This window comes from Amblyraja radiata, chromosome 4, assembly GCF_010909765.2.
Source record: "Amblyraja radiata isolate CabotCenter1 chromosome 4, sAmbRad1.1.pri, whole genome shotgun sequence".
In the NCBI taxonomy this organism is placed as follows: domain Eukaryota; kingdom Metazoa; phylum Chordata; class Chondrichthyes; order Rajiformes; family Rajidae; genus Amblyraja; species Amblyraja radiata.
Window position 1 is genome coordinate 20,888,952 of NC_045959.1, and position 12,653 is coordinate 20,901,604.

The 12,653-nt window shown below is 38.1% G+C and overlaps 1 protein-coding gene across 2 annotated transcripts in view; it reads right to left on the minus strand.

Annotated features, from left to right (window-relative positions):
- Window positions 1-256: 256 nt before the first annotated feature.
- Window positions 257-12,653, minus strand: part of sall3 (spalt like transcription factor 3) — a 62,226-nt gene continuing 49,829 nt past the window's right edge. For both annotated transcript variants that reach the window (XM_033019061.1, XM_033019060.1), the window contains one exon: window positions 257-5,062. In XM_033019061.1, coding sequence (XP_032874952.1) covers window positions 4,631-5,062 — 432 coding nt within the window. In that variant the 3' untranslated portion in view covers window positions 257-4,630. The remainder of the gene's footprint in view (window positions 5,063-12,653) is intronic.

The following is a 12,653-nucleotide window of genomic DNA, read 5'->3' on the forward strand; positions in this document are numbered from 1 at the left end:
AAGCAATTAAGGGTATGCACTCCTAATATTTTATCTTCCAGTTCTGCCATTTCAGGCATTTTTGGTATACACTCCAACATCCTACTGTTTCTTTTTGTTTTATAGGTTTCTACCATTTCTTATATATTCCCTTAAATAAATATTATGTAATAAACAACGATTAAATAAAATATTGTATCTCAGTTTTGGAAGTAATATTCCACTTCATATTAAGAAATTAGCCAATGAATGATGCTCCCATTTTAACCCCCAGCAGGTCATTTAATAAGTCACATTTAATAGTTTATTTTAAATTAGATAACACTTACATCAAGTTCCGTTCAAAAAGGATACTGCAGTGTTAAATACTCTCATTAACAGGTTCTATAGAAGGACATCATCATAAACCACAAACTCCTATTGCCAGTATTCTGTTTTTTCTTTGAAAATTGACAAGTTAGGAAAGAAAAAAACACATTTTTACCTTGAAAATCATATCCTGCATTTTTTTTATTTATTCCATATGACAAAATAGTAACCTAGACTAAGACATCCATTTCAGTCAGTAGATGTGTCAAGCCAACAAGGTTTAATAAAAATATTGGATATAGGTAACAATTCCCAAGTTATTCAGGTTGGTTTCCCAGCCCCACATGGTATCGCAGTATAAAAATAGTGTCTCTCTTCACCATGTAGAGAGGAACAACCAGCATCTGAATGCAAAAGGGTTCCGTCTACCTACTGCCCTATTTACATTGCTTTAGAAGTCTTAAGTTACAGATCCTTATGGATAGAACACTACATGGTACCAAATGCTATCATTTGGATAACAAAAAAATTCACACTGAAAATGACACAGATAAATAAAACATTCAACTGCTGAAAATACAGCAACGTTAAGCCACCTTACAACTTGTTTTGTTTCATTTTATTTATGCTCTTGAAAGGTTCCCATAATCACCCACACTTAGTGCTAAAAAGGTGGAAGTACCACAGGATTGACACATTGTTCTCACTGTAGGAACAAATCCCCTTGCAGTAAATACAATTTTAGAGGGGGCAAAACAGCTCTTCTACGATCGATCTTGACATTTCATGTTGGTTGATCATAACAAGATGGCAGAAACAACCAGTAAAGTGATTCTTTATAAAGGAGTCCTAATTTTTTTTTCTTTTCCATGAGCAGATTGTCCCACTTTAGTCCATTCAATATACCTGCTGTGCAAACTCCACCACGTCTTTTGCCCAATTCATATTGCAATATCTCTTCAAAAACAGTTTCAAACAATTAGCAGTTTTTACACCACCATCCACCGTGCTTTCAATGCAAATAAAAATGAGGTAGTACTGTACACGAAACGGTTACTGTTAGTTCAAGTTTTGATTAAGCTCCACCCATCCCAATTTGCTAGCTTACTTAATAATAATGCAGATTCAAAGCACTGTCAAACTCTTACTATGGTGTACCATTAATAAACGATCACTTGTCATGTCACTCTTTTACCATTTGTTTCCAAAGTATGTCACGGCAAAGAGTAGCCAGGTTGAATGGCATTTCCAGCATTTTAAAGATTAAAAAAAGTTTACAACACTTTTTATTAGATTCAGAAGATCGGCCTGTTTATCATACATATAATACTTGCCTTTATATTATGGAAAATTTGTTCAACCTTAAATTTGCTGGGTTTAAGAAGGTCAAAGTCCTCTTTTACTCATCTCAGCCATATGATAAGGTGCAAGGTATTTAATTAATCCCAGCGTCATTTCAGAATACACTCCTGAAATGTGTGAAAATCCTCCATTTGATAATTTGATGAAATGCAAAAAGCAATTCCCCACGTTGATAATATTCAGTAAAACTGTTCAGAGGAGGAGGTTCACACTCCTAAAGAGCAAGTGGCAAGAAGGTCAGACCTACAACAATATCAAGAGAACCTTCAGTAAAACAAAGAAAGGTTACTTATTTTGCTTCATTTTCAGGTCTTGCCTTTTCTCCCTTCTGTTGTGTTATGCAACAAAATTAAGACTCACAAAGAATGGGGTGGTATTATCATCTTGTTCTAGGAAGAACATCTTGTCAATCAGAATAATAGATTAGTACATAAGCGAAGGTGTGCTCTGCTCCTTGAGTTGAGAACATGTTTATAACGGTCTTCACTCTCACCTCTCTGTGCACATGGCTAACAGTTACTTCAGGACAAATGGGCACATCTATACCAGGCATTGCTGCAGGTAACCTGGCAGTACTTCAGAGTCGGGACCTACTGCCAACAATTGGAGCGGACAAATACATGTGATGTGCATTTTCACAGCACTTCAGTCGCGCTTTGCAGCAAACTTTTCAGATGTGGAATTACAATTATAATCAAGTGAAGAGGGTTCCAGTTGAAGGAAATCCTGACTTAACATGTTTAATGGAATTGAAACAAGACTTTCTTCTCTAACTTGCAGTAAATAATGGCATGTACACAGTGGGAGTATGGGTGGATGGGGAGGGTGTTTTAAAGTCTCTTCATGGGCTCTTTTCCTATTCATCCTATGCAAAAGCTCCATGAAGTGTGCAAAATATAAGCGACTCTGAAAGCATGGGGCAGAAAACTTGTGCTCCAGTGTACAAATGCCCCTCATCTAGGTCACTATAAAAATGGAGCAAAGCCAGATTCATACTGGCATGTGAAATAAAAGAAAATCTCTTTGCGCCTCACATCTTGGCATCTGTTCTACTGAAAACAATGGAAACAGGACAATAAAAGTTGAGCCTGCCAGATCCAGAGTAACTTTCCCATGAGCTGCAGCATGTAAAAGTTATTTTTCATTAGAGAAAATAACAATAAAAGATTTCATGTTGACACCTACTTTAGGGTACAAATAAAATGGTCAATTTCTAACCAATTAAACAAAATTGGACTCTGGTGGTTTCAGTTTCCTTTCTGCAGCTTTAACACACCCATTAACACGTTTGCATAAATTCCTGTCCATGCCATTTTAATGTGGACTCTAAGCCATTCAAAATAATGGAGCTTTGCTAAAAGTGCTCAGACTGAATTTTGTTTCCAGAATATGTTAATTGTACGAAAAAAAGTTTTGAATGAATCTGAGGATTATTGTCTTTACATGTATGTTATGTATGTTTTGACCTATTTGAAGTTCAATAGCACCATGCACATCCTCAAGACACAAAATTGCATGCCATTTAATAACCTTTATTAGTGTGCTGAGTTGGGCTAGCAATTAGTATGTACCAGCTGATCAGTTTAATATTAATAATTAATAGAGAGTAACAGGCACAAAGTTTGGGAGAGGAAGGGTAGTTTGTTGGGAACTTAGGTTGTCATGAGGTCTGTGAAAATAATGCTTTAACACAACATGTTTAAATGAAATGAAAATTATTTCCTGGGCGGAGATACCTAATTTTATAACATTCCATACATATGACTTCAGGAAGAATTAGAGTGTTATCTCAAAATACTGTGAAATCTGGTGTAGATGTCTATTTTTGAGTAATTTTGAAAGGGTGTGCATGTAAAGATGACTTGGACACCGGTGCAACTTATACACTGGATCTTATGGTAACTGAAGTTGGAAGTGAATGCATCTAGAGCAAGTCACATGCTAAGGTTTAAAAAATGTTATTTAATGGAGATTTTACTTCCTCACACAAAACTTTATCCTCTTTCATCTGAAATACATCTCTGACTTAAAAGGGATAGATAGCAGCTTCAAAAACATTTAATTTGTTCTCATTCCCACTGCTCAACCCTCAAAAAAGCAGTTACAATAGCAATCGCTTGCATTTGGGGGAAAAAAAGGAAAAAATGACAGGTTTGCAAACTCGTATTCTTCCTAAAGATGAGAAAAGAGACTTCCAGACTTCACCAAAGTGTCTGGGTTCAATTTAAATTACTATGGTTCTTACAAAGCTGTCAGTAACAGGCCCTTAATTTTTTTGTCTGAGAAACATGTATTCGTTTGTATATAACTCTGCATATATTTATGCAAATGACAAAAAATGACCGTGGGACTGGATACTATTTCTGACCCGCATAATCTTGACATCATAAATAGTACAGATGAGCACATTTATCATAGAACACACCTCTGGGGACACAAAAATCACCTTTTTTTTTAAACAGAGCAGGACATCTTCAAAGAAAAAATATATAATTTCAAGTTTCTACTTCATGTGAAGACAATTAGCACACTTGTCCATCCATACTCCAGTCAGTTTATGCTTTCCAGGCCTTTTAGCAGTTGACTCTCAGAACCATTGTCAAGGAACTAAGTTAGAACCCTGGCCTCTCCCCGTTTCCAACCCACAGTTTGTCCTTTTACTGTAACCTAGGGCCTATTAATTTTCTGAATGTACAATTTTTCTAAAAAAAATTTGAAGTACTTTTCGGTAAAATTTACTATTGAAACAAGTAGTACCATGCAAATCTTGCAAGACAACTCAAACCATAACCAGAATATGAAACTTTCGTGATTCTGGCTATGAGTAAAGGAGCAAGAAAAACACAACAACTGAGTATTTGGAGTTGAAGTCATATCTTAACAACTATTGAAGGTATGCTCCAAAAACTGTACACAATATAGTACAAGATTCCAATGGTAAAATGGTTCATTTGTTACTTGTGTTTGAGAGTGCCATGTTTTAGTTAATGCCAATTCCTTTGCCATCTTCGATAAATCTAGCGAATGGGCGACTTGCACCTCCTTCTGTGCTTTGTTTCTCCAGACTAGCAACAGGTGGACTGCTCCCTGTACGAACCCTGTCCATTCCGCTGGCCAGACTAGTTAAAGCTGGGATACTGCTGGCTCCTAGGCTAACAGGGAGCTGAGGGATGCCTCCATTCTGTATAACAGAAATCTCGTTATTTTTCATGGCTAGGCCATTCGTGATGGCCGCAGCGTATTGGTTCCAGAATGTTGCGTCAACATTCATTGCCCGAGCTGCCAAGTCCTTTTGAAACATCTCTGAGAACTTCACAGCATCACCGCCTAGTAAAGCCATTGGGTTCTCTACTGACAAACGACGTCCTCGTCTTGCTGGAGAGTTATTCCACATATGGGTTCCCATGTGAACCTAACGAGAAACATAAAATAGTAACAAAAAGAAAATGTACTATTAAATAGAATACAGTTTTCAAACAGGACACACTTTTGATATGCAATCACCCCATTATGACCGTCTGCACAGATTCCTTCTGAACTGGAGAAGCTGATAATAGTGATGGACAGCAAATGCAACTCTGAAATACAAACCACAGGATGCAGGAAATGTGGAGCAGGGTTGATGAGTATCTGAAAGGGGAGCGGCTTATAATTTGGATGTGACCTTTATCAAAACAGTAATTAAGCATTCTTTGCCAGTGACAAATCAACCTGTTCAACATTTTCAGCAGCTTGTCTGTTCATTTCAGATTTCAAGCTTTCATTAACTTTGGCTTTGGTTGCAATGTCTCACATTATTTATGCTGGTCATGGCCATTACAAATGCATCAAGTTGAACATGTGAAACACAATTACAGTTCACTCCACTGAGCTGAAAGTTTATAATTTAAGATCTGGCAATTTTTTTTCTGGTAATGTTTTCATCTTTTTATTTGTGCTACTTCATGTCAATTGCTGACTTGTTCCAAAAGAAATTGCATTTTGCTGACTTGTTCGAAAAGAAATTGCATTCACAAGAATTCAAAAATTCCAAGGTGATTTGTGGAGGCTAATCAAACAATATTAACACAGAGAAAAGGGAAAAATGAGAACTAGGAAAATCAACAAAAGGTTTGGCCAGAGGGGTTGATGAGATTTAAAATAATGATTTGTGTCCCCACACTGTTAATTGTGGCTCCTTCAATGCCTTGATGGATGTAAAGCCAAGTGTCATCAATATAGGTGAACAGAACATAATCTCACACCAGGAAAGGGGGTATTATTTCAGATTTGCAACTTGCCACTTGAATATAAATCTTGTGCAGCCACTTGGCTGCCTCTTACATAAACTGCTCAGTTCATGTTTCGCAATAGAGGGGGAAAACACATTTTCTTTTTTAAAAAAAGCGAAAGTTAGCTCTTGATCTACAGTTAGCAATGGCCAAATGCCAAGCTAGTTTTACTCCTGTACTGTAAATTATAAATCTATTCTGGCATGTGTTGAGGAGGAAGAGGACGATTAACAATAGATGCTTGTAGGATTCAGGAGACCGGAGTGTGGGGGTTGAATGAAAACTCACTGCTGGACACAATGGGAACAATCAGGAAGGTAACGTTAAATAATGCCAGTGCCACAATTTGCATCGAGTGGACAAAAACACTAAACTATGAGCAGTAGACTATACACCAATAAATCATTATTGTTTTCAATCCCTTCTATGGCTTTTCCGCTCTCTGCTTCCAAAACATCCTCTGCTCTACCAGCCTTTGAGACCATTGCACTCTATCAGTTTTGCATGCTTGCCTGCCATGTTTTATCATTGGCTACAAAATGTGGACTTGAACTGAGAAGCTCCATTCGGCCCAGCTCTGCAAGACTAATTTTTACTGAATCACAGATTTACTATGGCACAGAGGAGACACTTGAGCTCATTTGAGTTCATAGAATCTGTGAACAGAGCAATCAAATCCATTTCCCCTTCTTTCCTCAAAACTAGCAAATGGTTTCCTGTGCTACCTATCCAGTTGTATATACAAATTGATTCCACCATCTTCAAAAGCAGTGAATTCTAGATTAGGATCACTCTCTGAGTAAAATATGTTTGGGGAATTATGTGATCGAGTTAAAGACAATGAAGGCTATAATAGCTCTAATTCCCAGCACTCCAGCTGCCACACCTGAAACCTCTCGAGTTCACTTTCCTCCTTCAAAATCTGTTTTATCAAGTCATTTTTGGTCACCACTCTCTATCTCCTTTTGTGGCTCATTGGTTTTCCGAAGAGGAAAATATGTCAGTCAATAGTTAGGGAAATGAGGTTGGTGAGATTAAAAACAACTATTTTAGTTCTAAGATTTTATTCAATGTTATTAGAGCACATTTCAATGGTGTGGCCAAACACAGGGATGGATGTAGAGATAAGTGTCACCAATGGAGATAATTAGGACCATCCAACACCAGGAAAGGAATATTATCGCAGCAGGTATATTATTTGTGAATATAATTGACTTGGAGGTAAATATGGATGGGTTGACTAGTATATTTGTCATGATATCAGTTATGATCAACTACATGACAGCTATGTGATCAGCTATGTGTGACAGAAATGGGGGGAGAAATGGTAGGTCGAGTTTAATCCAAATAAATGTGAAATATTACACTTTGTGTGATCAAATATAGAAAAAATATACAGTTAACAGCAGGTCATTTAACAGCATTGATGTAACATAGAAAATAGGTGCAGGAGGAGGCCATTCGGCCCTTCGAGCCAGCACCGCCATTCATTGTGATTATGGCTGATCGTCCCCTTTCAATAACCCGTGCCTGCCTTCTCCCCATATCCCTTGACTCCACTAGCCCCTAGAGCTCTATCTAACTCTCTCTTAAATCCATCCAGTGATTTGGCCTCCACTGTCCTCTGTGGCAGGGAATTCCATAAATTCACAACTCTGGGAGAAAAAGTTTTTTTCTCACCTCAGTCTTAAATGACCTCCCCTTTATTCTAAGACTGTGGCCCCTGGTTCTGGACTCGCCCAACATTGGGAACAGTTTTCCTGCATCTAGCTTGTCCAGTCCATTTATAATTTTATATGTATGGAGGGATCTTGGGGTCCACATTCATAGTTCCTTGAAAATGCGACACAAATATGCAAAGTGGTAAAGAAAGCATATGGCATGCTTGCCTTAATCAGTCGAGGCATTGAGTACAAGAGTCAGAAAGTCATGTTGCAGTTTCATAAAAGTTTGGGTAGACTGCATGTAGAGTATAGTGTGGATTCTGGTCAGCCTACTGCAGGATGGATGAGGAGGCTTTGCAGAGGGTGCAGAAGAGGTTTACTGGAATGTTGCCTGGATTAGAGCGAATTAGCTACAGGGAGAGATTAGATAAACTTTGATTGTGTTCTCTGGAGCATCAGCGGTTGAGGGGAGATCTGAAGGAATATATAAAATTATGAGAGGCATAGATACGGTAGACAGAACCTTTTTCTTAGGTCAGAGGGGGATAGTTTAAAGGAGACACATGAGGCTTTTTTTACACACGGACACACACACACACACAGAGTGGTGGGTGTCTGGATTAATATGATGTCTGTTTCCAGGTATGGTGGTGGAAGCTGATAATGATAGTGGTGTTCAAGAGGCTTTTAGATAGGCATATGGATATGCAGGGAATGGGGGGTTGTAGATCAAGACAGGCAGAGAAGATTCGTTTAATTTGGCATCATGTTCAGCACAGATGTTCCTGTAGTCTACTGTTCCATGTGCTATGAATATTATAGAGCTGTTTTGATGCATGTTATAGAACATAGAACAGCCTTGATTTATATTTCCAAAGTAAAATATTCCTGTGAAACACCTTAATGTTAAAAGCCACCATATAAATGCATGTTATTACAGGAATTCAGCACATACCATGTGGTGACCTATTTTTGTGTTTTTCCATCCAGCATCTTCTCAAACTAGATTCTGTGGCTTTACCGATACTTTTCTCATGACACGTTGAGATCACTTTACGCATGGTTAAATTATTCTTGCTTCTGAGTTTGAGTTGTGCTTAAGCAGTTTGTGACCTTCAGGCCACAAAGACTGCTTATTGGGAAGCACACTTGGCTAAAGCACACTCAGAATACAATTGCCATATGACCAAAGAGAGCTGCATTTTGAATGCACTGCTTAGTTTTACTTTGCGATCTAGCTGTTTTTGCAGGTTTAGAGATGTACGTCATTTGAAGTGCGCTGTCGGTAGATACTGCCACATCATTTGAGTAAATTCAAAAGATAGATTAATAGAGATAAAAAATGGTCTGAGAAAACTCTAATTTATTTTTTAACAGGTTTGAATCACTGAGTTGGGTCCGTATATTTGGATTTTTTTTAAGGCATGATTTCTCATTTATAAATCAATTATTGCTCCTCTGTACTGAAATGTTTTAAGATACATTCATGTTATCAAATCGCTGTATTGATTTTGCTCAGCATAATTCATCATTCATAGTGTTAGCTACAGAATTCTTGCTGGTCTGAATCTGGACTTAGATTTTAAACAATCACGTTCTTTTCAGTTTATTGAAAACTAATTTCTACTGAATGCAGGACACTTGGGACTTTCAACACAGATGTCTTTGGACACTGATTTTCTTTCAAAGGAGGTTCGCTGGTTTTGATTGGGTTACCAAGAGCGATGGCAGAGTGGCAATGTCTTATAGTTGTAAGGTTAAGCATGGAATGACATTGAAAATGGAGATGAGGAAAATTACATATCCCACTCAGCAGATTAGCAGGTCTAAATCCAGAGGCTTTGGAGAGAGAACATACTGAAAGTATATTTGTCATCATATTTACATTTAGAAAATAATGCATTCTTACCATGTCTTATTCTAATCAGCACAGATGTTTTGGAATGCTGAAGCTTAGAATCTCATAACTTTGGAGGAAACCAGGTTTCCCATGCAAATTGAATATGTAAAAAAACTTCTGGTATAGCTATTATGACAGGCATGCTGAGAAAACCTCTGCCAATTATGCTTCTGTTCATTTGGAGTGTTGTGTGCAGTTCTGCTTACCCCATTACAGGAAGGATATGGAGGCTTTGGAGAGGGTGCAGAAGAGGTTTATCAGAATGCTGCCCAGATTAGCAAAAATGAGAGATTGAACAAACATGGATTGTTTTCTCTGGAGTGTTGGAAACTGAGGGGCGATCCAATAGGATAATATAAATTATGAGAGGCACATATTGGATAGATACTCAGAACCCTTTTCTCAGGGTGGAAATGGAACATAGAACACAGAGCAGTACAGCACAGGAATGGGCCCTTCTGCCCATAATATTTGTGCCAAACATGATGCCTAACTCAAACTGATTTCTTCTGCATGCACTTGATCCATATACCTCTATTCCCTGCATTTCCATGTGTCTATACACGTCAAAAACAAGGCATAGCTTTAAGATGAAAGGGGCAAAGTTTAAAAGAGATGTGCAGGGCTTTATTACACAGAGAGTGGTGGGTGCCTGGAACACTTGCTCGGGCGTTGCGGGTGATGTAGGCAGATACAAATTAGTATACAAACTTAAAGCACACGGTATTGGGGGTTCAGTATTGATGTGGATAGAGAACTGGCTGGCAGACAGGAAGCAAAGAGTAGGAATAAATGGGTCCTTTTCACAATGGCAGGCAGTGACTAGTGGGGTACCGCAAGGCTCAGTGCTGGGACCCCAGTTATTTACGATATATATTAATGATTTGGACGAGGGAATTGAATGCAACATCTCCAAATTTGCAGATGACACGAAGCTGGGGGGCAGTCGGAGGATGCTAGAAGGCTGCAAGGTGACTTGGATAGGCTGGGTGAGTGGGCAAATGCATGGCAGATGCAGTATAATGTGGATAAATGTGAGGTTATCCACTTTGGTGGCAAAAACAGGAAAGTAGACTATTATCTAAATGGTGGCTGATTAGGAAAAGGGGAGATGCAACGAGACCTGGGTGTCATGGTACACCAGTCATTAAAAGTAGGCTTGCAGGTGCGGCAGGCAGTGAAGAAGGCGAATGGTACGTTAGCATTCATAGCAAAAGGATTTGAGTATAGGAGCTAAATGAGTTAAATGTGTCCCTTGTGGCTAAAGGTATCAGGTGGTATGGAGAGAAGGCAGGTACAGGATACTGAGTTGGATGATCAGCCATGATCATATTGAATGGCGGTGCAGGCTCGAAGGGCCGAATGGCCTACTCCTGCACCTATTTTCTATGTTTCTATACAATAGTGTCATTTAAGGGGCTTTTAAATGGACACATTGATATGCAGGGGATGGAGGGATATGAGTGACCTGCAGTTTAGTTTAGCTTAACTTGGCATCAGGTTTAGGATGGACATTGTGGGCCAAAGAGCCTATTCCTATTGTGTTCTGTGGTCAATGTTAATTGATTATTTTGACTGTTGTTGGGTAAATGAGGAAGATGAAGGAGATGTTTTGTGCCACATAAGTTCCCACAAACACCAGTGAGATGCAATTCATCTGCTCTGGTAACTTTTATTTGAACTAGAATAAGTCCTCGGTTTAAAACCCCCAATATGTAGAAAATTAGAATCAAGGACAATTGACATGTCAAGCTTTGACAGAATACTGAAAGACAGAAATGGTATCAGTTGTGCAGAAATTAATTGGTAATCTTGAATGCATTACATAGTAACTGTGTTGCACTAAACTCGACTTTTAAAATTCAGTCCCATTGAAATGTGGAACTGAATTTCAAACTCTCAGCATGGATATCACTATTTTATAGCACGTTAAGCATTAGCAACCAGAACCGAAAGTCTAAAAATATAATAATCGGGTTTTAACAAGGTAATCACAAATGTAGATATATATAAATGAACAAATTTAAATATCATTCTATTGAACTGGTTTGTGCAATTGTTTTAACCTTTGCAGGTGTGGCCGGTCAAAGCTTTAAGTGTGCATTCACATTGTGCATTAACTGTGAAGTGAGAAGCAACAATTATAATTTAAGCTCTCAGCTAATATTTGCTGCCACCAATGTCTGGGAAATTTGATTCTGCAAATTAAATAGCAACAACAGAAACTATGAAACTAATCGCTGTTATTTCAAAGGAACACTGCACATTGACAAAAAAATATTTTGGACTGCAGTGTGATGTGGTATGCGGAAGGGAATCATGTTGAAGGAAGAAATTCTATTGGTGAAGAGGGTGCTTCCTTCAAAAAGATGTTACTGTAGCTGAGAGTGTGAGGGAAGAACCTAGGTTGATAGACGAAAGTGAAATGAGAGATCAACTCTGGGTCTCCCATTTTTTAACCCTATTTATTAACCCTTATTGGATGGGGTAGACGTAGATGTCAAGTGATGGGTTCTTCATTGTATTAATCCTATAATTACATGAACTGGTGGTATTACATCTCACGGTTTGTCAATGAAAAAATGTTGACATAACCTATTAGAATTTGTTATTTTTACCTCTGATTAACATTAACAGTGGGGGGAGCTTAAATTGTGCACATGGTTATCTGCAGAATATCTGGGGTATAATATGTACTTGGTTGTCTGTGATATTTATGGGAGCATCAGTTAGTTGTTCCCTTAACTCCCATTTGGTCCCATTGACCTGAAATAACTGACAATCAGAGATGAACCATTTGCATCCCTCCTCCTACTGTTAATATCAATCATGAGCGTAAGTAAAGTAAAATAACAAGTAAGTTACATTACCATTTTATATTGTCATACCTGAAGACTCAGTGCCAGCCATCTAATTAATTACAGGCCACCCCCAGGTAATGAATAGGTTTTTACCAATGTCCCTAAGTCATTTTTGTCCATAAATTGGAAAATACAAAAATAATATTTGATACAGTAACCATATCTTCATAGGATTGTAATGAATAGCGTCAAAAGCAGATTGGATTAATAAGAAGGAACAATTATTGAAAGTGGAGAGGGAGAGGAATCTAGTTTCTGCCGTTTGTAAGATATTGAACTTTTAAATTTAATACTGTTATGGGACTTT